Source organism: Danio rerio, chromosome 5 (assembly GCF_052040795.2).
Source record: "Danio rerio strain M-AB ecotype USA chromosome 5, GRCz13ab, whole genome shotgun sequence".
NCBI classification, from domain to species: Eukaryota; Metazoa; Chordata; class Actinopteri; order Cypriniformes; family Danionidae; genus Danio; species Danio rerio.
Genome location: NC_141025.1, coordinates 23,615,096 through 23,643,058, shown reverse-complemented (window position 1 = coordinate 23,643,058; position 27,963 = coordinate 23,615,096). Strand labels below are relative to the sequence as shown.

At 34.1% G+C, this 27,963-nt stretch overlaps 3 protein-coding genes and 1 long non-coding RNA gene across 7 annotated transcripts in view; 2 read left to right on the top strand and 2 right to left on the bottom strand.

Moving 5' to 3' along the window:
* Nucleotides 1-27,963, bottom strand: part of LOC147843941 (uncharacterized) — a 560,137-nt gene that overhangs the window by 11,715 nt on the left and 520,459 nt on the right. The window lies entirely within an intron of this gene.
* On the top strand, nt 193-9,525 carry nono (non-POU domain containing, octamer-binding). 3 transcript variants are annotated; one of them, XM_087251259.1, is made up of 10 exons: nt 193-263; nt 2,268-2,415; nt 2,503-2,696; nt 4,212-4,513; nt 4,609-4,704; nt 6,022-6,218; nt 7,018-7,202; nt 7,704-7,734; nt 8,732-8,811; nt 8,899-9,478. In XM_087251259.1, exons 2-10 carry the CDS (start codon nt 2,268-2,270, stop codon nt 8,986-8,988), a joined length of 1,323 nt encoding a protein of 440 aa, XP_087107385.1. In that variant the 5' UTR covers nt 193-263; the 3' UTR covers nt 8,989-9,478.
* casp22 (caspase 22, apoptosis-related cysteine peptidase) lies at nt 12,353-18,319 on the top strand. Its single transcript, NM_001326546.3, is given in 7 exon segments — nt 12,353-12,481; nt 13,032-13,367; nt 15,961-15,977; nt 16,075-16,180; nt 16,917-17,406; nt 17,498-17,651; nt 17,860-18,319. Coding segments are annotated over 7 exon segments (1,131 nt in total). The 5' UTR covers nt 12,353-12,474; the 3' UTR covers nt 17,881-18,319.
* Nucleotides 19,608-23,175, bottom strand: tnfsf10l4 (tumor necrosis factor (ligand) superfamily, member 10 like 4). 2 transcript variants are annotated; one of them, XM_087251841.1, is made up of 5 exons: nt 22,854-23,148; nt 22,602-22,674; nt 22,451-22,496; nt 20,232-20,318; nt 19,608-20,150 (listed from the first exon to the last, which is right to left on the bottom strand). In XM_087251841.1, the coding sequence occupies exons 1-5, from the start codon at nt 22,877-22,879 to the stop codon at nt 19,747-19,749; spliced, it is 636 nt and encodes a 211-aa protein (XP_087107967.1). In that variant the 5' UTR covers nt 22,880-23,148; the 3' UTR covers nt 19,608-19,746.

Genomic DNA, 27,963 nt, shown 5'->3' with positions numbered 1-27,963 from the left:
TTTCCTACGTAAAACGGCGTAGAAGGCCTAAGCGACTGGTTTCAAAACGACAGCAACCAATAAAAGACTCCAATATTCAAACGTCATTTTATTGACACGAAATCGACTAATAGGAAGAAGGAATCTTTAAGCCGGAAACCCCCACTCCAGCCAATGAACAGTTAGAGAAGGTAGCAGGTTGGGCTGTACGACGTTCCGCCCTTCTCCTCTTTGTGACCAACGCTGCGTGTGTTACTGGAGCGGATTAATAACTCGTATAAAAGGTATTTTGATGCTTGTTTTCTTTAATATCTTGTGCGGAATCATTATGTGTTTGTTCCTGATTGAATCTGTTGGTTTATGTAAGCTCGTGCTGCTCATTGCGTTGAGTGCGTCTCACCGGCTCACGCTCCGATGTGCAAAGCCACAAACGCTAATTACGCAAGTGGGACAATAAATAACGTAAAATAAAGCAAGTAAGTTACGCGGATTAATATAAGATATTCAGTTTTAACCGATGAAATATAAATATAAGAATAGGGTGTAGTAGAATAGTAGAAAATACCGTACGCTAACGTTACGTTAGCAGTGAATCAAACAATTGAAAACAAAGAGCCCAAATTTCACCCAAAAAACACGCTCATAATGACGAAAATCTATTACTGAACAATAACGTTAATTTGCCATCAAATATACATTATTAGCACAGTAATGTTCGTATAAATGTATAACCTATACATCACCTTTTATTCATTTATTTATTTGTAAATATCCGGTCTTCCATTACTGTCTAGTTTTCTATTAACGTTAACGTTAGCTTACATTTATTTTTGTGGATTTAAACAATTCTTCACTTTCTAGTCGATTTTCTTCACGTTTCTTCCATTTTCTTGATATAAAAATTACTCTAATCTTCTAACTTCAACAACCCGTTTAGTCTTTTGTAGATCTCCAATTTATTTATTATTATTATTATTTAAGATTGTTTTCTTCTTAAGACGAAGACTCGGAGTCGGTATTATTTACTTCTTTTTGATGTGTTGTTGCTTTTATATAAAAGTTAAATGAGCTGAGTAAATGAATTTATTAAAAAAAGTCAATAATAGAAAATTAATTTGGCATCAAATATGCAATATTAGTAAATTAATAGTCGTATAAATATACACACATCGCCTTCTGATTCATTGTTTATTTATAAAATACCGAGCCTCGATTACTCTGTTTCTAATATTTGTTCTATAAAATACTTTTTCTTTTTTTGTCTTCCCAACACTTTTTTTTCACAAATCTCTTATATTTTCCCGATATAAAAATACTTTGATCTTCTAAAATTAACAACATGTTTAGTCTTTTGTAGATCTAAGTTACTCCAGTTTTTTAATTTTGTTGTGTTGTTGCTTTGGATAAAATTCAAATGAGCTGAGTAAATGAATTTATGGAAAAAAGTCAATTAAAGAACGTTAAGTTGGCATCAAATATGCAATAAAATTAAATTAATTGTTGTATAAACATTTATACATCGCCTTCTATTCTCTAATTTGTTTAAAAATGTCCTCCATTAGTCTAATATATTAGTCTAATATCTATTGTGTCATTTGTTTTTGTTAATTTAAACAAATATTCTCTTTCCAGTCCATTTTTTCTGTCTTTCCAACACCATTTTATAAAAGAACTTCCTTTTTTTTCTAAAAAAAATGCTTTGATCTTCTAACATGAACAGTCCAATTAGTGTTTTGTAGTTCTACTCAATTTTTTATTTTATTCTTTATTTGTATACTTGGATGATGACTCACAATAATTTACTTATTGCTGTGTTGTTTTGCATATAAGTTAAATGAGCTAAGTGAGTAAATGTATTTAATAAAAAAGGCTTCTACTATACATTAATTTGGCGTCAAATATGCATTATTAGTAAATTAATAGTCATATAAATATATGTACATACATACATCTCCTTTTATTTTATTATTTACTTTAAAATACCTGGTCCTTGATTAGTCTAATATATTTTCTTTTTTGTCATTTATTTTTGTTTTATTTAAAACAATAGTTCGCTTTCTAATCAATTTTCCTTTTCTGTCTTTCCAACACCATTTTATAAATGTCTACTTTGATCTTCTAAAATTAACGACCCGTTTAGTCTTTTGTAGATTTACTGTTTAATTTATTATTTTGATTTTGGTTTGAATTATTAGAGGTGTTATTAACCAATTTTGAAATTTTTTTTGTCAAGTTTTTCCAAATTGTCTTGTTAAAATCTTTTATTGACTATTCGTGTTTTTAAAAAGATGCAAGGAAACAGAGGACCCCGTTCAGAGCAGCAGAATCACGGCCCACAGCGACAGCAGCCCAACCCCCAACAGGAGCAGCAGAGGAAGCCCACCGGAGCCGACAGCAATGGACAACACACCGATGCTGGAGAGCAGAGCAGCCCTAGTAAGTGAAACTCATCGATCTACACCACCATTAAACTTTATATTGAATTGAGTGATGTTGACTGACTGACTGTTTTCTGTCCTGCAGATGCTGGTTTCACTATAGACCTGCAGAACTTCAAGAAGCCTGGTGAGAAGACCTACACGCAGAGAAGTCGGCTGTTTGTGGGCAACCTACCTGCTGGGACCACAGAGGAAGATGTGGAGAAGCTTTTCTCCAAGTATGGCAAGGCTTCTGAGATTTTTATCAACAAGGATCGAGGCTTTGGCTTCATCAGGCTGGTGAGTTTGGTTAGGCGTCACCATGAAATAAAGTGTGATGGCAAAATTATGCTTGACAGTTTGTTGATAGTTGTTTTTGTAAGGTGAAAGAATAGCATGCGTAAAATACTTCTAATAATGCTTCTAGTGTTGGCACAATACTGGAACATCCATTTCCCGCTAACATTTAAACACTGTTAGCGGGAAATTTCAGTAGCAAAATTGCAGTAACGTTGCAACTCTTAATTCTACTACATCTAATAGCACTAAAAACGCAGAAAGTTTTTTGGTTTTATTCGTTTTAATAATGCCGCATGTGGTGGCTAAACCTTCCGAAAATAATTGGATTGGCTCCAACCAATGCTGCTTGCTCATTATTCCTGCCTACTACTAAAAAAAACAACCAACTGTAGATTCAAAATACTTATATTAATGCAACGTGTTGACAATACTGGATTTTCGGTGCCAATTGGTACTGTGATTTAAAAAAAACGTGTCCGTTTTAGCATTGCTTAAATGTTAGCAGGAAGTGGAAGGTTTTAAAATTTCAGTTCCAAAACTCCAGTACTGTTTTTAATATCTCAGTAGTTTTTGGTACTGAAATTGCAGTAATGTCACAATACTAAATTCTACAATGTGCACAAAATGTGCAATATGTTTTTTGGTTTTATTCATTTTAATTTTGCTGTATGTGGTTGCTAAACCTAAAACATAACTGTATTGACTCAAACTGCTCAAGCTGCTTTCTCATTCCTGCCTACTACTAAAAAAACATCCAACTGTAGATTCACTTTAGTTTTGGTTTCATGGCAAAAACACAAATCAATTACATACTTATTTTTTTGTGGTAAGACCCCACTCAGTGTTTGTCCTGGACAATTCCTTTTACTGTAATGCACATTCTACTGGACAGTCCTGCTTTTAATAACTATAGAAGGCTTTTTTATGAAATATCTCTAAGAACGTCTTTAGCAAAGTGTCACCGGGAAAAATGTTAGAATTTTTATTATAAAATAAAGTAATAAGAAATAAAGTGTGATCGCAATATTATGTTTGACAGTTCATTGACTGGCAGTGTTTGTAAGGTAATGTAATTTCATATGTAAAATACTTGTATTCCTGCTACAAGTCTTGGCATAATACGGGAGTTCCTGTACCAATCGGTACTGTAATAAAAAAAGAAGTAAATTTTAATAATGCTTTAATGTTCGCGAGTACTGGACCGCTTTAACACTTCAGTATTGTGACAGTAGAATTTAGTGTTTCATTTATGTCCAAAAACACACGATGCACAGAAAAGATTTTTGGGTTTATTAATTTTAATTATGCTCTATGTGATTACTGAAACCAGAAAATAATCGTAAAGGCACAAGTTGATTAAGTGATTTGTTTATGATAATAGAGAGTACTTTTTAAGAATATCACCTGACAATTAAAAATGGTTGTAATTGTTATCATTGTACCATACTTTTCAATGTTCTCAGACTACAAGACTAATGCAACATTAACCCTGACTTGCTGTTCTCTCATTATTAGGAAACGAAGACGCTTGCGGACATCGCAAAAGCTGAACTGGATGACACCATATTCCGTGGACGGCAGATTCGTGTGCGATTTGCCACCCATGGTGCTGCGCTGACGGTTAAAAACCTGCCTCAGTTTGTGTCCAATGAGCTTCTGGAGGAGGCCTTCTCCATGTTTGGTCCCATCGAACGTGCCATAGTCATCGTTGATGACCGTGGCAGGCCAACTGGGAAGGGAATTGTGGAGTTTGCTAACAAACCATCTGCCAGGAAAGCTCTGGACCGGTGTGGAGATGGAGCTTTTCTTCTTACTGCGTAAGTATTTATGTTTCTGCTTATATGCAATGTTCTGTTCCTTTTGTGATAATAATAGATGGTTAATTAAGCTTGATTATTCCTCTCAAACTCAGATTCCCCCGGCCTGTTACCATTGAGCCAATGGAGCAGCTTGATGAGGAAGAGGGGCTTCCTGAGAGACTCATTAACAAAAACCCAGTATATCACAAGTAAGTTGATGTACTTTTTTGCTAGTGTGCTATTAGAATATTGATTCATGGAAAAAAAAACTGTAAATATTTATTATGGATGGACCAACATGAAAATTCTGCATGCTTTGTTGTAATTATTTATTTACTTGTGAAACAATATAAAGTTCTTTTCTTATAGACTTATTTACAGAAAAATTTGAATGTCAATTGAGAGGTTTTAACAGTGTTTTTACCACAGTAACAGTGCTATAAGCAACAAGAAAAAGTATATTTCACAGGAACGTCCTGTCAATATGTCATTTGGGTGGAGTTTGCTTTACCAATAAGCATGTGCTCTTCATGCATAGAAAAGAATACATGTACACGAGTGTAATATCCACTGAGCAAAATATTTAAACTTTAAGCACAGCACATGCGGTGTGCTCTGATTCGCTTGTGTTTTAATCGGCACATACACAATCTGCCCTTGTGCAATGGAAATCTTTAAAGTGAATGGGTTTCATTGCGCAGAGCTTTCAGCACCCAATGTAACTGTACAATATCAAGTCAATTCACAATATCAAGTAATCCTAATCCCACTTTTTACATTACATGTGAACAAGTAACAAAATAAATAGAGGTTATCAAAATAATGTGATTAAAAAAAAACATTTTAGAAGAGATTAGAAAGCATGATGCACCAGTGTTTCAGTCTAGTCCAAAGCCAGATAAAGTTCCTAATAAAATGCTATGGCAATGAAGTCTTGGACATTCTGATGGTAGATAACAAAAAAAATGTACAGTAAGTGCACTTTCAGGTGATTTGATACAAAAGAATCCAAGAAATGTTGAAAAACATAGAAGTTTGAATGTGCATGAAGAGCTAGATCAGTACAATTTGGTTCTTTTTTTTGTGGTTGTAGAGAAACCGTTTTCGTCATCTGCTGTTTGAGAGCTGCATAAAAGGGTTTAGCTTTAGGAAGCTGATACTGTTAATTATTTAAATTTAAAGAAAAGCTTGATTAACCCATGAAACATTGCTTAAATTGCCCTGGTACGCTTGTAATTATGTATTGCTATATATTAGAAAATATTAATATTATTATAACTACTACAACTTCAAGTTTTGTATATGTTATGACATTGTTTGCTAGTGTATTTGTTTAATTTGTTAGTGCAGCCTTTATCAAATAAATTAATACAATTGGAAAAAATTTGCTCAAGTATTTACTTACAAAATCATTTATTACATTATGATCAAATAACAAATAAAGGTCCAGTTTGTTCTCATTGTACATTATTCTGCATATTAGACGGTTATGTAAACACAGTAACCTGTCTTAATCTGTCCATTAGAGAGCGTGAGCAGCCTCCCCGCTTCGCCCAACCAGGCTCATTTGAGTACGAGTATGCAATGCGCTGGAAGGCCTTAATGGAAATGGAAAAGCAGCAGTACGAACAGGTCGACCGAAACATAAAAGAGGCTAAAGAGAAGCTGGAGACTGAACTGGAAGCTGCACGGCATGAACACCAAGTCATGCTAATGCGACAAGGTGAGTTCTCACTCATTAAAATCTGCTTATGTTTATTTTGCTAGTGCACAATGTTAGTCATAAAGTGAACAATTAATCCCTGCAAAATAATTTACTGAGAGCAGAAAGCTTGATCTTTTCCTTGATTAATCTCTAATCAAAATCTAATCATTTGCTTCTGGAAGTCCTCCTCTGATGTCAATTTGAAGGCTTTGGTGAGATGCTTAGCCACGCCCCTCCAACTCCTAATTAACTGCGGGTGAAAGATGAACCAGCCCCTTACTTTAGCATCAGTTGGAAATGTCAACATACTAAAGTATACACCTGTTGCAACTTCTCACCAGTTCATGTAAATTAATGTTCATTGAAAAGTTTTTCCCAATTTGTTTGTTAGCTGTACCACTTTAACAGTAATTTGTAACCCTTTAACCCCTGAATCTATAACTAATATTTTATTGATGACAGATTTGTATGGTCATTGTTTACCGATGTTGGGTTAAAGATCACATGACGTGTGTTTTTAATCAAATAAATCTTTTTTTTTTTCCATTATAAATGAATTTTCATTTTAATGTTTACCTTTTTGTAATATAACTTTGCCAGTTTCTAATTTTCCTCACAAATCCACAAACTTTTCTCAGTTTTATGTACTGTGATTTAAAGCATGCCCACAAAACCAATGCTCTTAAACGCCACACATCTCTTAAAATGATCAAATCACTCTTTTCCAAACTATATAATTGTCTGTTGAATGTAGATCCAGTCAAAAAGCAAACGCACAACATTCAATCAAATTTGTTTCTCTCACTCTCTGCTTCAGATCTTCTGCGCAGACAGGAAGAGTTGAGGAGAATGGAGGAGGCTCACAGCCAGGAGGTGCAGAAACGCAAACAGATGGAGCTGCGTCAGGAGGAGGAGCGGCGGAGGAGGGAGGAGGAGCTCCGGGCCCATTCTGAGGAGCTGATGAGGAGACAGCAGGGCCAGGGAGGCAACTTCTCTGAGAAGGTGAGTCTGAATTTGTTGATCTTTTAAAAAATAAATAAATAAAAATCACTTCTTTTTTCCCCCCCTAATGTTATGAAGCTCTATGAAGCTCTGCCTTGTGATAATCTTTCTGCATTTTGTTTTCTAAGCCACTAAGTGGTGCTATAATAGTACTTTTACAGGTTATGAGGTCAATGTAGTAGTCAACTGTGTTAGAAATAAAAAGAATACTGATTTAATAAGGTTTTTGAACTTATTATATTTAGTAATCGTTAGATTATTTGTTTGATGGTTGGACTAAAATGTTTAGAAAAGATCTGCAAATGGCACAAATGCATTGTAGGTTTTTTATTTGTTATATAATGTCATCCTTATACACAATTTATTTTATAAAGCTTGCATTCAAATAACAAAGATTGTAGTATATCAGGGCCTTTATTCAGTTATTTTGTGCTTTGTTTGAGGGTTAAACATTTTTTGAAAAGTTTGATGTAATAAACTATTTGTTTTTGTTTTTTTCAGAGGGATCCTGATATGAGGATGCATATGGGAGGTAAGAAAGGGACTCAACTTGCCATTAGTGGCATTGACTTTGTTTGTCTGTCATTTTTCTCTCCATGATTGGTCTTCTGTTCATGTTTGTAATATATTACACTGTTCAAAAGTTTAACAGTGCACAAAAAGAAAAATCCTCATCGTTCGAAGTCCCTGTTTGAAATGTTTAGTGATAATTTTCTGCCTAAAAATTGCTTTCCCCCCCTTTTTTTGAACATTTCTGAAATGTTTTACCTTAATTCCAATGGGTTATATGCACAGCTAGTGTTTTTCAGCTAATTGATGAACTTCCGGTGGAAAGTTTATGTGACTATTTTCAATGTCATGACTTTTTATTTACAGCATCGATGTTGTAATGCAATTAAAATATAATCAGTTAAATAGACTTGAGAATCCATTTGGTTGTTGAGGCGTAAAAAGAAATGAAAGATTGATGAAACGCAGGTGTTGTCATTTAGCCGCAGGCTAGTGCAGAAACTCCATTGAAAATACTAGGGTAAAATTAAGTTCCATATTTTAAAGACGTGGCATGGAAAAATGTCATTTAATGCAGTGCTTCTTGCTCCATCTGATACCCACTTTATATGGTATCTCAGCCAGGCAGGAAAGGTCACAGTTTTTTTTTTTTTTTTTTTTTTTTGTATGTGATGACAATTCATCGGAAGCCCTGGGGCTGGCAGACTGTAATTGAATGTCTGTGTGCATTATGGATTTAAAAGAATCTTTTCCCAGTAATTGTTTATAGGCAGCCCCATTACTTGAACAGTAATTTTACACGCTTAAATTACTAACAAAGCACAATTTAGAGATCTAATGAACAATTAAAGATATAATAACACTCAAATGTTCGCAAACATGCACAATTGCACACAACAGTTTTTACTTTAATCCCAGATTATAAACTTTTCTTCAAGTAGGTGTCTAAATATACACTGTTGTATTCCTAACTTGTTTCCATGACACAATCTGTGTTTTCTTTCATGGTGGGGTGACAGGTCAGGGAATGGGCATGAACAGGAACCCGATGGGTGGAAATGCCTCAAACACAGGCTCTACCAACTTGACTTCTAATGAGGTACTAATTTCTCCACATACACTTTAAAGACTGTATGTGTAGAGTATGCATGCGTGTAAGCATATTTCTCTGTCTCTCTTTCAGCAGGGAGCTTCTGGTAATCCAGGTGGTCTTCCTCTTCCCTTCCCTCGTCCTGGACCTAATGATTTTGGCGCCAACAAACGCCGCAGATTCTGAGACCACCGGCCAAACCTCTTTAGTTTTTTTCCTTCTTTTTTTTTTTTTTTTTTTACATACTGTAAAATATTTTAAGTGCAAATTGTGGTTTTGTAGAGCCTGAGATGAATTTGTGTATTCAAATCTTTTAATCAGGTTTAAGTTTTAAGTTCCTCTGATCTCCCATCCCCTTTAACATCTGAAGAGATGTTTCCAGAAACTAATTGAGCCCAGTTCTGGGGGAAAAACCCTCACGGTTATGATTTCTTACTATAGAGAGTCTTCATCTGTGAACAGGGATTTACTTGTGCTTGGAAACAGCTCCAGGGTGGATATTTCAGCATTGTATAGCCCTATTTTTGTCATATTTTTATTAATTTTGTCTCTTTTGTATTTCACCCAGCAGTGACTTTTTCTAAAGTAGAAATTAGCTATTGTCCGTCTCTTGTCCTCTGCAATGCTTGCCTTTCTAGACAACTTTAAATAAATTCATAACTACATGTTACACACAGTCAAGTGTTGCTCGTGGTGTTCTTGGATTGAAATTCATTATTTGGCTTTTTTTTTAAAGCTGTTGCAAGGAAAAAAATTCTTCATCCCAAAGTCAATGAGGTTTTTTTAATGGGATTTCGGTTAAATCACTTAAATAGGTTTTGCGGCTAAACAAACATACTTTAATGTTTTATTCTATGACATAAAATGCCTCAGTTACATCACACACTCTGTTTCTTTTTATTTTCTTTTATTATTTTTTTTTTTCTTTATAGGGTACGCTTCTTTAAAAAAATTTTTGCTAAATGGGACTACAGGCAGTGTCGGAAATGTATGAGCTAAACTGGTCTGGAGCTGACAGTCATTGAGCTTAACTGGTCTGGAAAGCACATTTACAGCATGCGTTGGGCATTTTAAATAATCTGTTAGTTATTTGTTTTCATAAACAATATTTTATAGTTGGTAGTATTTTTCTAATTGCTGATTCATATAATGTTTAGATAATGACTTGTAGAGACCGTCATGACAGTTTCATTAGGGTTGGGGAGGGTATCGTTTATTTTAATAAAGCTGTTTTATGAAGATATTGCTTACCATAGGGCACACTGTTTCTTTCCTGCTTTCAGTAATGCAGATGTGTGAATAAATTAGTCAATTTAAGAATATTTACTGGCATTTTTTACGTGATTCTTTTACATTAACATCTAATGATTTTTTCGTCATTATTTTCTTTATCTAAACTGAGTTGTAACCATAACTGCAATATTTATACTCCTCAAACTCCTTTACACTTCCCTTAAAATGTGTAACCTTTATTGTTACAGCACTTTGATTTTTTTTAAACACTGTTTAGTCATCTAATGTATCTCCATTTTGTGTATTAATACAAATAAAATCCGAGCAGGTTTAAATAATTAAAATGATCATTGTGATTCCACAAGCAAATATCATGGTTTTTGATGACTTCAATGTTTGATATTGGGCTGCTTCTCTCTCATTTTTATTTTTTCATGCCATAACTCTGTTTCAAGATTTCAGATTTTCTTGTAGGTTTTCAAAGCCAGCCACTGAGCTCCTAACTAATAATTTCATCTCCAAGTCCTTACAGGTTACAGAGAATCAGTCGTCTGGCCAAGGCAGCAGGCACGTGCACAAATAGGGCTCAACCTGTGCAGTGCACATGCCCTTTTTAGTCTTGGATAGAAAGTGCCCTTCCAAAATGATATGAAGTGCCCCTGCGACAACTTTTAAATATCTTTTGTGTTCAACAGAAAAAAAAAACACTTTTGCAACAAGAGTAGAGACATTTTTTTTATTTTGTTAGTGTGAACTTTTCCTTTAAAGCACAGCTGTCAAACTCAGTTCCTGGAGGGCCACAGCTCTGCACAGTTTAGTTTCAGCCCTAATTAAACACACCTAATCAAAATAATTGAGTTTGATGCCTACAGATGAGCTTTGAAGCAGGGCTGGAACTAGACTGCAGGGTTGCGGCCCTCCAGGAACTGAGTTTGACACCCCTGCTTTAAAGGCATGGTCGAACAGCATTTACTTTGTTGATGGTTTTTGGTACCCATGCTCTCAGTGGATAATGGCAGCAAATTATTCACTAGAAAACGACTAAAAATACAGAGCAAGCACACCAATTTTAATTGTTTTGTTTGTTTCCAGCAACAATGTTAATTAAAACATTAAGCTTTTTCTTTTATAAAATGAACTAAATAATCATGGAGATTGATATTGTTGAATTTTCAAACTTTGAAATGTTTCTATTGCTGCTACAGCTCATTGTGTTCCTTCATTTACATTAGAGAACATGTTTTTCTTAAATTATTCAGAAAAAAATTCTGTACCTGAACTTAAAACATATTTTTAAACTGAATGAGATTAAAATTTTGCATTGTGTACACTGGACAAACCTAAAGCACCTTCCTCATGTAGATCCTGCTTGAAATCGCTGTAATTCCACCCCAGCCACTCATGCATGTTTTGGTCTTGTATAAAGCTTAACTGCTTTTGGGACTTTTTTTAAAAACTATATCTGTTTTTTTGGGTATCTATATCCCTTGTTAACTGATTGCCATTTTTTTATTTTTCCCATGTCATAATCTTACAAAGATTACACCTGGCCAAACGACTAATTGCTTGGGTGGAAGGATCAGAAACCTCAAGCCCAACACAGTGGATTCGTGATATCCTCTTCTTCCTAAAGTAGGAAAAATTAGACTGTCTAAAAGTTCATCTAACCTTTTAGGTTAAAGAACATTTGGGACCCATTTAGGTAATATATCCAAGAAGATGTTTTATTGCCAAATATAGACCAAGTCCTTGTTCTAGCAAATTTATCACAATTGATAAGTTCAGAGTGTATTGTGTGATACAGATTGTACAATTGTAGTTTTTGTTAAGCCACATTATTATTGACCTTTTTATTGGTATTTTTTTATAAATGCTTTTTAAAACAATTGTTTTTGTCTTTTTAACTGTAATTTTTAAATAAACGTATAACACCTGAATGACAGTAAAGATAGATGTGGGGGATTAGAGTTGTAAAGGGTGAAATTCAATGATGAATATCCCTTTTCCAGATTTTGAGCTTATTTCAATGCTTGCTGTTTTTTCATTATTAAATCTATTGGCTAAACACTTCAGCATGATCATTTTAAAGATAATCTGTCTCCTTTAAGCTTCATGCCCATTAATGCCTACTAAATTACCCGAAAATAAACACATACTTATTGTCTACTTAAGCATTTTAAACTCTAATCATTCATTATTTTAGGGAAAACATGCACAAAAAGTATTTAATTGTCTGTGTTGTCATTGCAAACTCAGTGACAGAAGGACATTATGAAATTTGTTTGTAGATGTTGACATTGAGATCAGGAAGCGTCTTGCTCGATTCGAGTGTACCGTAAGTGTAGGCGTGATCCTAATTCTCTAGTCGACCCTGCAGCGACGGCTGGACCAGATAAAACTGAATTAAGTTTTTTAATTCGACGACTTTTATAAAACGAAATGGCAGGTAAGAAGAACTAATCTGTGTGAGTTAGGACAGAGAGAAAGTTACTTGTAACTTCATTCAGATTGAACGTTTTTGAAAATCCTTAGAACAATGTGGCGACAAGTGAAAGTAAAAGAAGCTTTTACTGTCCGTACTTATACAAGTAGTGGTTTACTCTTCATTAACCTTGCAGAAATGTATGGAAACTTTACAGCAGCGTGTGAATAAAATTATCATTAGATTAATTAATTGGTAAGCTTAAGGTTTCATCATGGATATATATACAGCCCCTCTCCTGCTTTTCACTCACCTGAAGTAACCTAGTAATGGTAGTTCAACATTAATAGGCTAATAATAACGCATTATAAAATCTAAATTCTTGGCAAATTAGTTGATGCACTGTGAGTTAAAGTTAACCCGAACGTTAAGAACGAGCAACTTTATTTCCATTGTCAAACTCACGCTAACAAAGACAAATAAATATTGCAATAAATGTGTTGTTCGATGTTTATCAATGTTACTAATTACATACATCCTTTAATATGTACCCAACTGTCTTACGAACTTTCAGATCAACTTTTGGAAAACCTTCGCCCTGATCTGATTAAAGGTTTATCAGAGCGCGTCATCAATGGTTTGCTGGATGATCTTCAGCAAAAAAAGGTGTTTGGCGAAGAGGAGATTGAAGACATCCAGCATAGGATGAAAACACGGGCTGATCAAGCTCGCCATGTGATTGACGATGTGAAGCGAAAAGGAGTCAAAGCAAGTGAAATTATGCTAGCAAGCTTGAAGACCAGAGACCCTCATCTCTACGACACCCTGGGCATTGAAAGACTATTAGTACCAGTTCCTGAGACAGAGCTGACCCCTAGTCAACTTTCTGAAACGACTGGCTGTTCTACGGGTAGGCTATAAATTCCACATAAAGTTCACAGATTGTATTTATATATAAGTAAAAAAGTAATATTTTTAATTGATACTATATTTATTGTTGATTTTGTGGCATTTAGGTAACACATTGATCACATGAAAATAAGTGCCCATACGAAAATTAACCAGGTTTTGCAACAAAGCAAGTTTTTAAAATACAAATGGTAGCCTATTTCCCAATTCATGTTCCACAAAAAAAAAAAAAAAAATGTTAGTACTTTAACTTTTTAACCACCTGCTCTTATTTAGATTATGTTTTTAAATAAATTGGTCTTACAGTTCCCAGCAAGCATTTTTTTTGTTTGTTTTTAAAAGATGTCTAAAAGATGTCTAATAGACATCTAAGCATAGTCGTCTTGCCTAAACCAAGGCTAAATTTGGGCAGTCAGTGAAAATCTAGTAGACATCTAAGAATTTAAAGCTACTAGACTAGTCATCAAAAAACAGAAATGAATGACTACACATATAAAGTCTGTCGAATCTGTCAATTTGACGACTAGTCTAGTTTTGGGCTATTTTTAGATGTCTATTAGATTTTCGTTGACAGCCCAAGTTTAGCCCTGTTTTAGCCAAAGCTGACTACTTTTAGATGACTATTGAAGATCTATTAAACACACAGTTGTTTGCCGGGTTCATATTTTCTGATTTTTCATAGTATATGTTTTAATTCCGCTACTTTTACCATAAACCGACATATCAACCATTGAGTAGAGGTTGATATTTTAGAAATCATGGGATGTGTTAAAAAATGCATTAAGTTTGTTAACTAGCAAGATTAGGAGTTAAGAAATGCAATAAAAAAAAAAATTTGGTGGGGCAAAATTTCCTTGCTGAGACAATAAAAATTATATCATCACACAAGTTCTATTTCCATTCTACAAATACCATTAAACCAATACAAAGCACCAACGTTTAACCATTAAACTTGTTCATTTGTATTAGTGTATTTTGATACACTTTTTTTATTTATTTAGTGATTCTAACAGGCTCACCAATAAAAGCAAACACTGTAACTATTAAAGCCATAAAACATTTTTAAAGGTTTCTTTCATTTGCAGCAGGGTTACACATGTTATTAATTTCTGTAAATTACACAGTATTTAACTGTAATAACAACTACAGCGGGGACGAAAGTTACAAAGTGATTTTCTCGAAGCCCTGACAACATTTGCTATAACAGCACTTTCATCATGCAACTCTTGATAGAGCTGCCAAATATCAGCTGATTTCGGGACCATCTCTTATGGTTTGGCCAGAATTTTTGTTTTTAAGTGCTGAAAGAAAATTATTGCGGGTCTTTTTTTCTTTGTACAAGTTGTGTTTCTCTTTTCATGCATCACAGTAATGATCAATCTACAGGTTATTAAGTGCAGTAACTTCTTCAGAGTCTTCAATCTCTGAGTTTTTCAGTTTAAAAGTAACTCAGGTTTAAATGACAAGAGTTCCAGAAGGGATGAAAGAAACACTATTATTTATATCTGACTGCTAATAGACAAACCTTAATTTTCACTTTCACATTAGAGTTTTCAGTGTTTTGATTAAGATGTTTTATTAGATTAATGCATATTGCCAATAATAATAAAATATATTCAACAATTGTAAGAAATTTTAACATATTGCATTGTTGGATTGCTTTTGAAACTTTTTACGGAACTGAATTTTTAAATAAAAATGCAGCATAATATTTAAAAAACAAAGGACAAAATATGTCTGCAGTTAAAATTAACACTATTATAGTCAGACATATTTAAAATCAACAAGATTAAGCCAGTAAATCTAGCAAATATTGTTGTGTTACTTTTGTTTCAACTGACCGGGTCAAAAGTAATAGTGTGCAATATATGTTTAAAGTGTAACTATTTTGAAGTTGTTCTACATTTTTTAAGCTACAACCCCATATTGATGGACCACACTTATGAGTTAGTAACTACAGCAAAAATATATTTTTTGTCCAAAACATTATCTTTTAAAAATATTTTTTTATGAAAAATTGTACTTTCTTCCTCGATCCCCCCAAGTATTAATTAGTATTTTACTGTAGAACAGTTATGCAGTATGTTACTGTATTTTAAAGTTGCATTGTGAAAATTACTGTATATTTTACAATAAAGATATACATACAATTCTGTAAACATATAAACAGCAAGATAAGTGTTGGTAAATGTAACTACAGTTTTTTAGTTGTAACTGATTTACAGTAAGTTACTATAAACAGCTGTCAGTATTTTACTGTAGATTCTACAGGAAATTGTCAACAGTGTAGAATGGACATAAGAGGGATTAAAACTGTAACTAAACTTCACACTACACAAAATATAGGTTATAAAAGGTAGGTTTCATAGTGATACCACACAAGAACCTTTTTTTGTTTTCAAGAGAACCTTTCAGTGAACTTTTTTTTTCATGGTGTGAAGTCATTTTCATAATCTAAAGAACATTTAGGAAACATATGTAGAATGGAAAGGTTCCAGGAATGTTAAAGACTCATTGTCAGTAAAGAACCTTTATTTGTAAGTGTTCAAAGATTGTTTATTAACTAGCTTATCTTTTTATTGTTTTTTTTACAGATAAGACCAACACCATGGTAATGAAGCTGGAGCATTTTCACACACACATTTCCAAAGAGAATTCATTTTTTAAACGTTGTTTGTGCTCTGTTGACGCTTGTTCTCTTGTTCTAGAATGAGTACGAGATGAAGAGCAATCCACGTGGACTTTGTCTAATTTTTAATAATGAAAACTTTAAAGACCCCGACATGAAACGACATGGATCCCAAATGGATACCGGTAGGCAGTATAGGCAGTAAATTATTTTTAATTGTTTATGTCAATCTCAAAACAAAACACTAAAAACAAACCACACCTTTATATTTTAAAGAGATCCAGATATACTGTAGACATCCAACTGTCCTTGGATTTTCACATTGCTAAATTTCTCTGGCTCAGATCTGGCCCACACAATCAGTTTTTGCTAGACCCACATGCTGCAGTGAATTATGATATATGACTGGACCAAGTCTGGCTTCCATGCAAGGGCCAAACATGGATCATATCTGGGCCAAGTTAATAGCCTAGAACTGGGCCAGAAATGTTGATGTCACGACTGTACTTAAATTGATAAACTCATAAAGCATCAGGCTTTAAGTACGCTGTGGGCACACTTTTGTTCTCAAAGCGATCTGATTGGTTGAATCTTTTTCTTTATACTCAAGAATAATAAAAATGTGAGTCAAGACATGCCAAACATACGTTGCCACATATACATTTTTAACATCTGGGCCAAATACTACATTTGACGTCTGGCCCAAGTCTTGTGTGCTGCCACAAAGACGGTGCCACCTCTGCCAAACCCAGGCCATATTCATGCTGTATACCAGGGTCGAATAAATTCCTGCTGTGCGAGCTTTATGCCAAATCTGGGCCTGAATTCTTTTCTACCTGGTTTTGTATTGTCGTTTTTTGGTATTGTTTCTCTTTCACCTGCTTTTGGTCATGCACCATTGCACTTTTCTGCTTTTCTTAGCTTCTCTGAAGGACTTGTTTGAATGGCTGGGCTTTTCGGTTGAAATCAAGCAAGACCAGACTGTATCTGCCATGAAGAGGACTTTAAAAGAATACAGTGAGGATCGCAAGCATGGAGACTGCTTCGTCTGTTGTGTTCTGAGTCATGGAAATGAGTCTGGTGTTCTCGGATCTGATGAAAAGATATGTCCTGTGGATGACATCACATCCCCATTTAATGGAGCCAACTGCTCCTCTCTTGCCGGCAAACCCAAAGTGTTCTTCATCCAGGCATGTAGAGGGCATGAAATTCAGAGCAAAGTGATGGTTGCAGATGGTTCTGGTGGTAGTCGTACGCAAAAACCTGGCAGAGTATCTGTCAGCATTCCCAAAGATTCAGATTTTCTGATTGCCAGGTCCACTGTAGAGGGGTATGTGTCGATCCGTGATAGAACTAGTGGAACCTGGTTTATACAATCCCTTTGTGAGAATTTAAAAGAAGGAAGTAAACGGTGAGCTCTACTGATCTTATTTACATGCAGAATAAAATGAAAGCCTTTTGTCAGGATTTATATGTTAAATTGTTCTGTCCTTCATTTTTAGAGGCCACGACATCTTGATGATTCTCACAAAGGTCAATAATGACGTAAGCCGTAAAGAAGGCTCTTTAAAAGTTAAAAATGAAATAGTAGATGCAAAAGTGACCCCTCAGCCTATTTTCACTTTGAGGAAGCTTCTCATTTTCAGACCTCTGAAGGTAAGAACTCAGTCCTGTTTGTTTTAGTTTCTTCTTCTTCTAAAATGGATTATGTCTGTGAACTTTGTGATGCTGTAAATCAAACTGCCGCCATGCGGTTTCTGTTCAATTCTGTGGAGAAATATTTTTTTAAATCAGTTGAAGCAACCTATTTATGTTATTATTAATTATTTATTAAAATAATCTCTCTCTTCACTCTCCATTGTAGAAAACAGGCCGGTTCTCTTAAACAGATGAAAACAGGCTAAATGTTCATCCCCAGAACAAATAGAAAGAAAGGTCTCCCAATCAGACAAAATGTCTACAACATTCACCTTTGCTTTTGTTATATTTGCTATTTTCTTAAATATGTGTTTTACTTTTAACCATGGAGAGTAATTTGAACCTAACCTAACGTTTTGTATTTTTAAACTTTCTCACTTGACTAAATGCTAATATATGCATGTTGTAAGAGTATGGAAAATAATAATATAACCAAACTGTTGATATCATATTGTTTTGCTTAATAGGACAATTGGGACCATTTAAGAAAAAAGGATGTTAGATAATCTGACATTTAATTGTGTCGATACATTTATAAACATGAATGCTTTTTAAATGTCAATAGTAAGTATCTGCTTTTTACCCACATGACTTTTTTCTTTAATAATAAATGACTTTAAAGTCTCTTTCGTTGCTCTTTATTTCGCTCAGACTGTTGTGATGAGCTTAAACCTAACATAAATAGCTTTACGCTTCACCTGTTACTGTCCTGCCACCGGGACACTTAAATTTACATCCTTCCTCCACTTTTTTTGCAGTTAAATCCTAATCCAATCATGAAAAACTATGTGTTGTTCGAAAGATCCAAGACTTCTGAATTAATATTTTAACACAGTTTTATAGGAAAAGAAATAGATTCAAAAACATGATCACTCTGGGACTATTTACAGTTACATATTTAAACATACTACATCTTTTGTAGTTTAAACACATGCAATCATGACAAACTATATATAATTTAAAAGCTTGGCATGTCTAGTTTCCATCTCTGATAAATTTTACTGAGCAACAGTTATTTATTTGTCACAAAAATATTCTTCAGAGTCGTACAAGCATTACTTTGCTACAGCAATCTAGATGTAAAATTTGGTTTAAATGTTTTTTAGATGCTAAATTCAAATAAAATACCACCAAAACTGCCTGTACTACTTTAGAATTTCATGTCTACTTTACAAGTGTTGTCAAAAATACAGTTCATACTCCTCTAAACATAGACTTGTATTTTTAATGGAAACTAGGGGTTATCTGGTGGTCGTGTCAAAGCAAAATCTTACTGGAAGCTCTTATTTTGAGATTTCAGCTTTAAATTTAAAATATAATTATTTAGCTTCAGGCCTGTAGCTAGCCTAGTGAAAGTGGTGGTTCTTTTTTCTCAAAAAGTTAAACTTTTTGCAGATATTTGCCTAATTTTCTTTTTAATTATAATATTTAAATAGCAGCAGGAAAATGACCCCAAAGGACACTGCCAAAATATCAATGGAGAGGCTTCACAACAATAAAAATATTAGTTAGCATTGGCCAAAACTGATTAGTTGAAGTCACACCATAGCAACACCCAACAGAGGAATCCGCTTGGTCTTACAGCCTTTTTCAATGGATTATTTCCACTATTTATGATGGCACAGCAGTCAAAATAGGAAATGAGTTAATGTATGGGACATATTCTGGACCTTTGTCAGTGAGGGGTGGGCCTTCCGAACCACCTGAACACCCCCCTGGCTACGGGCCTGAGCTTGGATTGTCTGTCAATTTTAAGCTAAAACATTTATTGTAAAATAAATATTGCATATATAAATTGACAATCATTAAATCATTTTCATGTCTTATTTTCATTTTCCTGGCGAAGGGTCTAAAACATGTAACAAATATATATCAACAGCATAACCAGTCTAATAAAAATGCAAATAGAAAAAAGCCTTTTAAATACTTTTATTTAATCTTTATGTGTAAAAATATCCTGTTGTATATCACAACAAACATTGTATTATATTATTTATAAAACACAAAAATATATCATCTCTGTAAATTTAACCAAAACACTGCCGTATATAGCTTATTTAATCATGAATGCCCCAAAGTACGTGGCTTCCTGAGGGAAACGTACTGCGCGTGTGTCCAGCACGTACAGTGAGAGCCTGTCGCCCTTTTGTAAGCGGAACAGCGCCCCTTGGTGGTTAGTATAAAGCTGTACACCAGATCTGACGCTCGAGCAGGGAGTCACTGCGGCTTTGGAAAGCATCACAGGTCGAGGATAGGACGCTGTCCTCTTGTATAAATACTGCGTGAAATGCACATTCTGCCCTAACTGTGTTTCGAAATTAACCTGAGAGAAAACGAAGTAAATTCCGTTGAGCGGCACCACTATTTCACCGTCAGGGCTCAGGCGCATTAACCCCTCCTGAATGAACTGGCCATTCATGTTGTCCCAATGAATGCGGTCCAGTGCAGGAACTTCATCTACAAAAAGAATGTTGTGATTATTAACCTGTTGAACGTAATCACGTTTTCCTAAACAAGTGTAAACCGTGGTTATCTTACCATTTATCTGCAGACTTTGATATTGTTTAAGCTCTTGTTTTGCCCCGACGTGTACAGCAGGTTTGAAAATCTCAGTGATGTTGTGATCTGTCAGATTCAACAACATATTTTTAAATTTAATCAATGAATCAGGTTAAGTGTGGATCTGACTAAAGGTAAACCCCAAAATGAAAATTCTGACATGTCATTTACTCAATTTTCACTTACCATGCACAAACCTGTCTGAGTTTGTTTTCTTTTTTTATTTAGTTATTTAGAATTTTTGGGGAAACCTGTGGCCAAACCATAGAATTCCATAATATTTGTTTTTCCTAGGCCTACTATGGAAGTCATTAGTTACAGGTTAACATTTTTGGACATATATGTTTTTGTGTTTAAAAAATTATTAAAAAATTAGAAATTCATGGAAACACTTGAGGGTGAGAAAACTTTCGTTTTTTGGGGAAACTTTTATTGGAAAATAGCCAAGTCATCCTCACTGCTATTCCAAATCCATGAGAATTTTCTTCAAATACACAGTTGCTTGAACTGATACAGTTTTAGCTGGGATTCACATAAACTAACATGCACATCAACAGAACCTGCTTTATTCCTCCTTGACATTAATGACTTTAAACCACACTGAACTGAGCTAAACTGAACTGAACTTAAACACTAAAAACTGAACTACCCTGATACAGTTGACCATTTATGTGAAGCTGCTTTGACACAATCTACATTGTAAAAGCGCTATACAAATAAAGCCGAATTGAACTGAATTGACATTCATTCCTTCTACATACAATCCTCAGTGATTTTTCATAGAAGCTCAAACTGCTGATGTGGCAGACAATAATCAACCTGATGACTGTGTCATGCAAGAATACTTAAGCTTCCATAACCCAATTTTAATACTGTTTTGTGTGTGTGTGTGTGTGTGTGTGTGTGTGTGTGTGTGTGTGTGAATAGGTTTTAATCACTCTGAATCACACAAAAACTGATCATGACTCTTTAAAATACTGGGATTAAACAGCTCATTTCTGATTTATCTTTGTGATTACTTTATGAACATTTGGAAGTGTCAGAGTTTAGCTTGCATAGAATTTCAATGGAGGGGCAGAAGTTTATATAGAAATTTTTTTACAAACAAAATATATATTATACATTTTTAACCATAATTATCAAAGATTATTCAGTTGTCCTCTTAAGATTAGGATAAACTCTTATGGATTTGTTATGACATGAGGATGATCAAATGAGGTTTTCAATGTAGGACCGTTTATAACCTTGTATTTAAAAGACTTGAATGTATTTTACGTGAGAAGAATATCTAACGAATGCAAAGAACATTCTCCCAGCACACAATTTTGTTTAATAGACATCTAAATGTAGAGAGCTTGCCTAAAACAAGGTTGGGCTGTCAGTGAAAATCTAATATACATCTTAGAATAGCCCAAAACTTGACTAGTCGTAAAATAGATTAGACAGAGTGTATATGTGTAGTCATTCATTGCTGTTTATTTGATGACTAGTCTATTTCAGGCCTATTCTTAGACGTCAATTAGGTTTTCACTGACAGTCCAAACTTAGCCTTGTTTTAGCCAAGACGACTATTTTTAGACGTCTATTAGACATCTTTTAAAAACAAAAAAATGCTTGCTGGGCTTCCACTTATTCCATAATAAAGGATCTGTTATTTTTTTTCAAGGAACCAATAAGAAACTTCTATTTTTTAAAGTGCTGAGATAATCATACACCATGAAAACCAAAAAGTTAAGGTAACTCAAACCATTTAAGGAAACCGATTGCAACTAACCTTTTAAGTTTAAATACTAATCCTAATGAGTACTGTGAACTTAATCCATTTAAGTAAATAAAGCAATTTGAGCACAGTAAAACACAATAAATGAAGAGAACTCAAACCAACTGAAGACTGTAAAACCCAATAAGTTAAGACAACTCAAACTGTTTGAGGAAACCGATTGCTACAAACTATTTAAGTAAAAAAACTAATCTATATGAGTACTGTGAACTTACTCAATTTAAGTTGAAGAAATGAGGTATTTAATGAACTCATTACCTTCGAGACTGACTTCAAAACTATATTCAAATGAATAGAATTAACTTTCAGTCAATTTTGAGTTAACTACACTCATTTCATTTGATAAAGTTGACTGTTTGGTTTTACAGTGTATGTGTTTTACATTAGACAAGTAAATATGTAAATATTTTTCCAGTACCTCCAAATGTTTCCAGCAGGTAATTCTGTATGTCTAACAGCAACCTCTGATAAAAAAAACAAAAAAAAAACTATTATTAATGATCATAATATAATAGAGTTATAGAATATGTTTCGCAATATGAAATGCTCCTTTGTGGAGAAGTAAATACCTGATGTGCAGTTTGCTTCAGTTCTTGATTGAACAAGTCACAACTTGTGATTCCTGCTTGATCTGCCGGTTGGCTGAGATTTGTGGAGAGACAGTGTATTGGAAACCCTTCATCTACAACCATTTCACTAGTCTTTTAAGGTGGAAAAATATAAATGAACACATGTCATATAGCTATATCGATAGACTACTTCTTGTTTATATTAAAATATATGATTATTGATATGCGATAAGATTGAAAGATTTGACTTACTCTGTGAATATCTCTGGAGTAGTCATAAAGAAAAAAAGCTGTGATAAACGTCTCAGTGCTTAAAATAAAAGTCAGAATCAAGTAGAAGATGTACTGCTCTTTTGCATGGCTGTTTTCAGATGCGTTTTCGTCCAGCTGGCTATAATTGGGACCGATAGGAAGGTTGGATGTCATATTGCGACAGAGTTTTGCAGAGTATTGGCATGACAGAAAGAGAAAGTATCTAGTCTTTCCTTGTCGGATCCTGCGGAGTCAAAGTTCTGTGTGTTTTTAGAGTTCTTCCGCATCTCGGCTTGTTTTCCTTGCTGGAAAGTCCCGCGGTTTGTAGCGCCGCCCCGGGTTTCATCAAAACTAATCAGGATGTATAGGATAGGTTTATGTCTAATAATGTCTATGATTTTTTATTAACAGAGGACACAACTGCGCTTGTAAATTATAAAATAAATACATAAATAATTATTTATTTATTTATTTATTTATTTATTTATTTATTTATTTATTTATTTATTTATTTATTTATTTATTCATTTTAAGTTAAAAAAAAAGATTCCCAATGGGCCCCTACCTGGCTACATATGGTGAATGATTATTTATTTATATTTAAATAAATAAATATATACATAAACATGGTTTCTGAAATTCTAAAATCTTCAGTTTTACTCATTTCCATAAACCATGTTTTTGAAAAATTGTACTCTATACTGCCATTACTGGGGCCTGTTTCAGTAAGGAGGTTTAAACAACTCTGAGTTTAAACTTGAACTCTGAGTTGATTTACCGAGAGATAAAAAACTCTGAGTTTTCGGTTTCAGAACAGCTGATCTGAGTTGGGTCAATCAACTTTGAGTAGACCAACTCAGAGTTAAGCGCGCACACCGTGACTATAAAAAGGCATTATCAATGGAGCGCAGACATTACGAGTGACTATGGCAACATCTTAAAAAAAAGAGATCAGCATTTCTTTCTCCAGCTGAATTTGATCTGCTCATGCAAAGTTATAGCAAATATGAGCGTATATATTTAATAAGAAGCAGCCATCAGTGAAACAGAGACAGGGTGGGAAAACAGCTGCCCAAGTTAATGCGTAATTTTAAATTTTAAGTATTTAAACATTTAAGAATAATAAAATAAGTAATGTAATCTGTGACGTTTATACCTTTTTTCTAAACTATTATACACTTTTATCAGTTTTAATAGATTTAACAGTGCACTTGTTATGTGTCTGCCTTTTTATTGATCAAGTGATAGAGGTTGATATAACATTAAGAAGGTAAGCAGTAATAAAATTATTTTTAGACAGAATAATAATCCCATTAATCTCTAACAGTACATGTCGAAGGTTAAGCTAATTATTTATGAAAAAAAAGGACAAGCCTCGTGCGTAACTTTGTTCTGTGTGTGACAAAAATGTAGGCAATAGCTGTGTTTCCATCAAAATTACATAAATTTGTGCAACACTGGAATAAAATAAAGCAGCGTTTTTATCCAAAGAGTCGAAGAGAACACAATCGTCACTTCCTGATTAACTTGCGCCAAATATCAACTGTAAAAACAGAATTACTGCGGTAGAAGAAGCAGCATCAATGATTTTTTTATTTAATTAATGTACCTGAGCCTCAGAAGACAATTGACACACAATGAACACGTGGGGGCGTTTGAAGCCAGACGCGCAGATCTTGACACGCTCCAGACGCTCGGAGGTCATTAATAATATACACTAATACTGAAACAGTAAAGACATTTTAGAATGACTAAAACAACATTTAAGATGTTCTGCAGTGTGCTCAGTCTGCTGGTTTGTCCTTTCACACACATTTTCATCATCATCTCTAACAAACTAATTTTTTAATGTACATACTGTAATTTGTTAAGTGCACTTCGTAGTTTATGCGCATCTTATCAAATAAAAGTTTAACCTACTCAGTTATGCACATGTTATATTATGCGTATTTTCAAAAGTTATGTTTCCATCAATCTTTTTTATGCACATCTCCAAAAGGAGCTCTAAAATAGGTGTGTGGAAATATAAGACTAATGCGAGAAATACCGCTTCATCTTTAAAAAGGGGAGGAGACCGACAGAAACTCAGAGTTTAGAGAATAAAACCTGCTCCGGACCAGGTTAGATTCACAGAGTAAGTTACCACAGTAACTGACTCTGAGTTTAAGTTAACTCTCTTTCAGAAACAGGCTTGACTTACCCTGATTTCTCGAGTTTAACAAACCTGCCATTTTGAAACGGAAAACCCAGAGTTTCTCTCATTTCAGGGTTAAACTACTCTGAGTTTTAACTTAACCTGCTTTCTGAAACAGGCCCCAGGTCTTAGGATTATGCAGTGTACTATTTTCAATGGCAAATAACACAGAAGCATCAATCAGAGGCCTCATTTTATGATGTCATCATGTAGACTTTTTAGAGATTTTACATATTTTAAAAATACAGGACACTAAAGTATTTTGATATCAATTATTAACCCATTTGCAAACCCCATCAAATACAAATTAAAAAATACTCTTTTATGAAATTTTTATATCACAAATATGGCCCATCCCTGGCCATAAGATCACTTCCAGTATAAGGCTATTTGATATAAAAAAAAAAAAACTAAACGGATTTATAGCCTATAACTTGACATTTCTTCTTTTCGTTTACTGCACCAGCTACTGTTTTACACAGAACATTGGTAAGCTAAAAAGAAAACAGATCAAATAATTTAGTTAATCTCACATTAATTCCATGAGCTTTGTGATACTTTGTCAGGCTGGTGATGTGACAACGTGTTGTAAGATGGTGTTTCACACTTTTCTGTTGGCATTTGTTCAGTCGGAATGCTATTTTTATTGTCTTTAGAGTTAGAAAATTTAGCAGTGCCTAGTCTACGCACACACACTGAATATGTCATTTGGTGCGGCTATAATCAACAAGAATTACAATTTGTTTAGTTCTTTCTATTCTTATGCAACTTTTTATTTTATTTTTTCATTAATGCATGAACGACATATACAAAACAATGCCAGGGGTGTACATAAAAATATGAAAAGCAGATAAATAAGAAATAAGAAAAGAGTTATATAAAATTACATAGAATCAATATATAGCCTAATACAAAATAAAATAAAATAGCAAATAAAGAAAAAAAATATTACAAATAATGCTAGGCCTGCTTCTGTAACTTACAATAACTTAAACGTGTCAAACAAAAACACAGTTTTAACAGCTTTTTTTGTTTGTACTCTCCTTAATGGTATTTATATAAATATTTCAAATACCACTGAACAAAGAGGTTTCTGACTCTTATGCAACTGAATCAATCAGTGTTAGACGTATGGGTCATAGGCTCTGATAATAATAATAATAATGGTTATTATTATTATTATTATTATTATTATTATTAAGGACTGCACGGATTATTAAGGACCCCACAGCAAGAAGGTTGCTAGTTTGAGCCTCGGCTGGGTCAGTTGGCATTTTTGTGTAGAGTTTGCATGTTCTCCCCGTGTTGGCATGGGTTTCCTCCAGGTGCTCTGGTTTCCCTCACAGTGCAAAGACATGCGGTGCAGGGGGGTATTCCAGAAAGCTGGGTTAACTTACCATCTGCTAAAACCTAAACTCTCGGTTGATTTACCCAAAACCTGCTTACCGCGAGTATGTTGGTTCCAAAACAGGTGACAAGAGTTAGTTAAATCAACCTCCTGAAGATAACCGCGGGTTAATGCGCGTGCACGGCACACACCTGAAGGCATTTTCAGTAGATCGCCGAATTCACGAGTCACCATAGAAAGTCACGGTAAGAAAAAAAGGGCAACGCACTTTACAGAGTCGAAGCTGGAGGTTTTAAACACAGAGATTACACATCTGCTTCAACGAAGGAAAGAAATATAGAATAAGAAATAGATAAGAAAATAAAAAATAAATAATAAGAAAATGTATTAGTTCATTAAATTACACATGCCACCCTCCATTTTATTGTAATGATAAATTAAACTACTCTTTAACATCCTTTTTGAGTATGTTGTGTAACCATTCATGCATTTAATTTTCCTTCCATTAATTTCTTAAGGCCACAATATGTGTATTGACAAATAAGGCTTATAGAAATTGTAATCTTTCTGGAGCTAGAACTCTGTCCAAAGTCATTAAACACAGAAACATTATTATTAAAGGTAATATTTAATTACTGGAGCTCTTTATTTAACACTCTAGAATATGCTTTCTGACATGCAGCTAATAGAAAGAGGCCTGTCTAACTGCTGTGTCCTATAATAAAGGCTTTTCAGTGGTTGAGTTTTTGACTTAAACCACACACTCTGTCACTGTTGTAAGTGATTGTTGTCAGATAGCTTTAGGTTCTTTTTATTTTGCATGCAGACAAAGTTCCTTCTGCCTCAACTAACAAGCAGTGTAAGAATTTTCTGCACTTTTCCATATTTGAATATTACTCTTGGATCACAAAATCTTTTATCTACATATTTAAATTCTAAAGTAGCTGTATAAGGTCCATCTTCAAATATAAAGTCACATGAGCATCAACTTAAGGTGAGAAATGTATATGAAAAATATGTTACACGTTTAAAGGTGCGTGTGTAAAGCAGTGTACAAAATCATTCATTTTATTTCAGGAAATGAAGAAATGAACAGACCAAACTATTTAATTAAACATAGTTTTTTGACTAATAATATTTTTTTAGCACTCTTCCATCTGTTTTGTCTGCTTGGGTCACTGAGATTTCCTCTGGGTCAGGCTGCAGGTACGTGTCATCGTATAAGGCAGAAAAGGGTATCTTTTGTCCTCCAGCAAGTAACAATGTAGTGCCTATGATTCTATTGTATAATACAAATATAATAAAAATAAACATTGTGTTAAGCAACATTTGCTTTATAGTTTTTTTTTTTTTTTTACTATATTTGTATTAAACACTTGAATCATTATTTCCTGACAATCAGCCATTTGACCTCAACATAGTGATGAGGTGGGGTGTGTGATGAGCTGGTAAGTGGAAGCAGTAATGAGTTTAATAGTTGAAACATCAAAAGATTAAGGATAGAAAATTAAGTTGTACCTGCACACTTATACTTTGGACAAATTTTATATTATCAGTGTCCTTTAGTG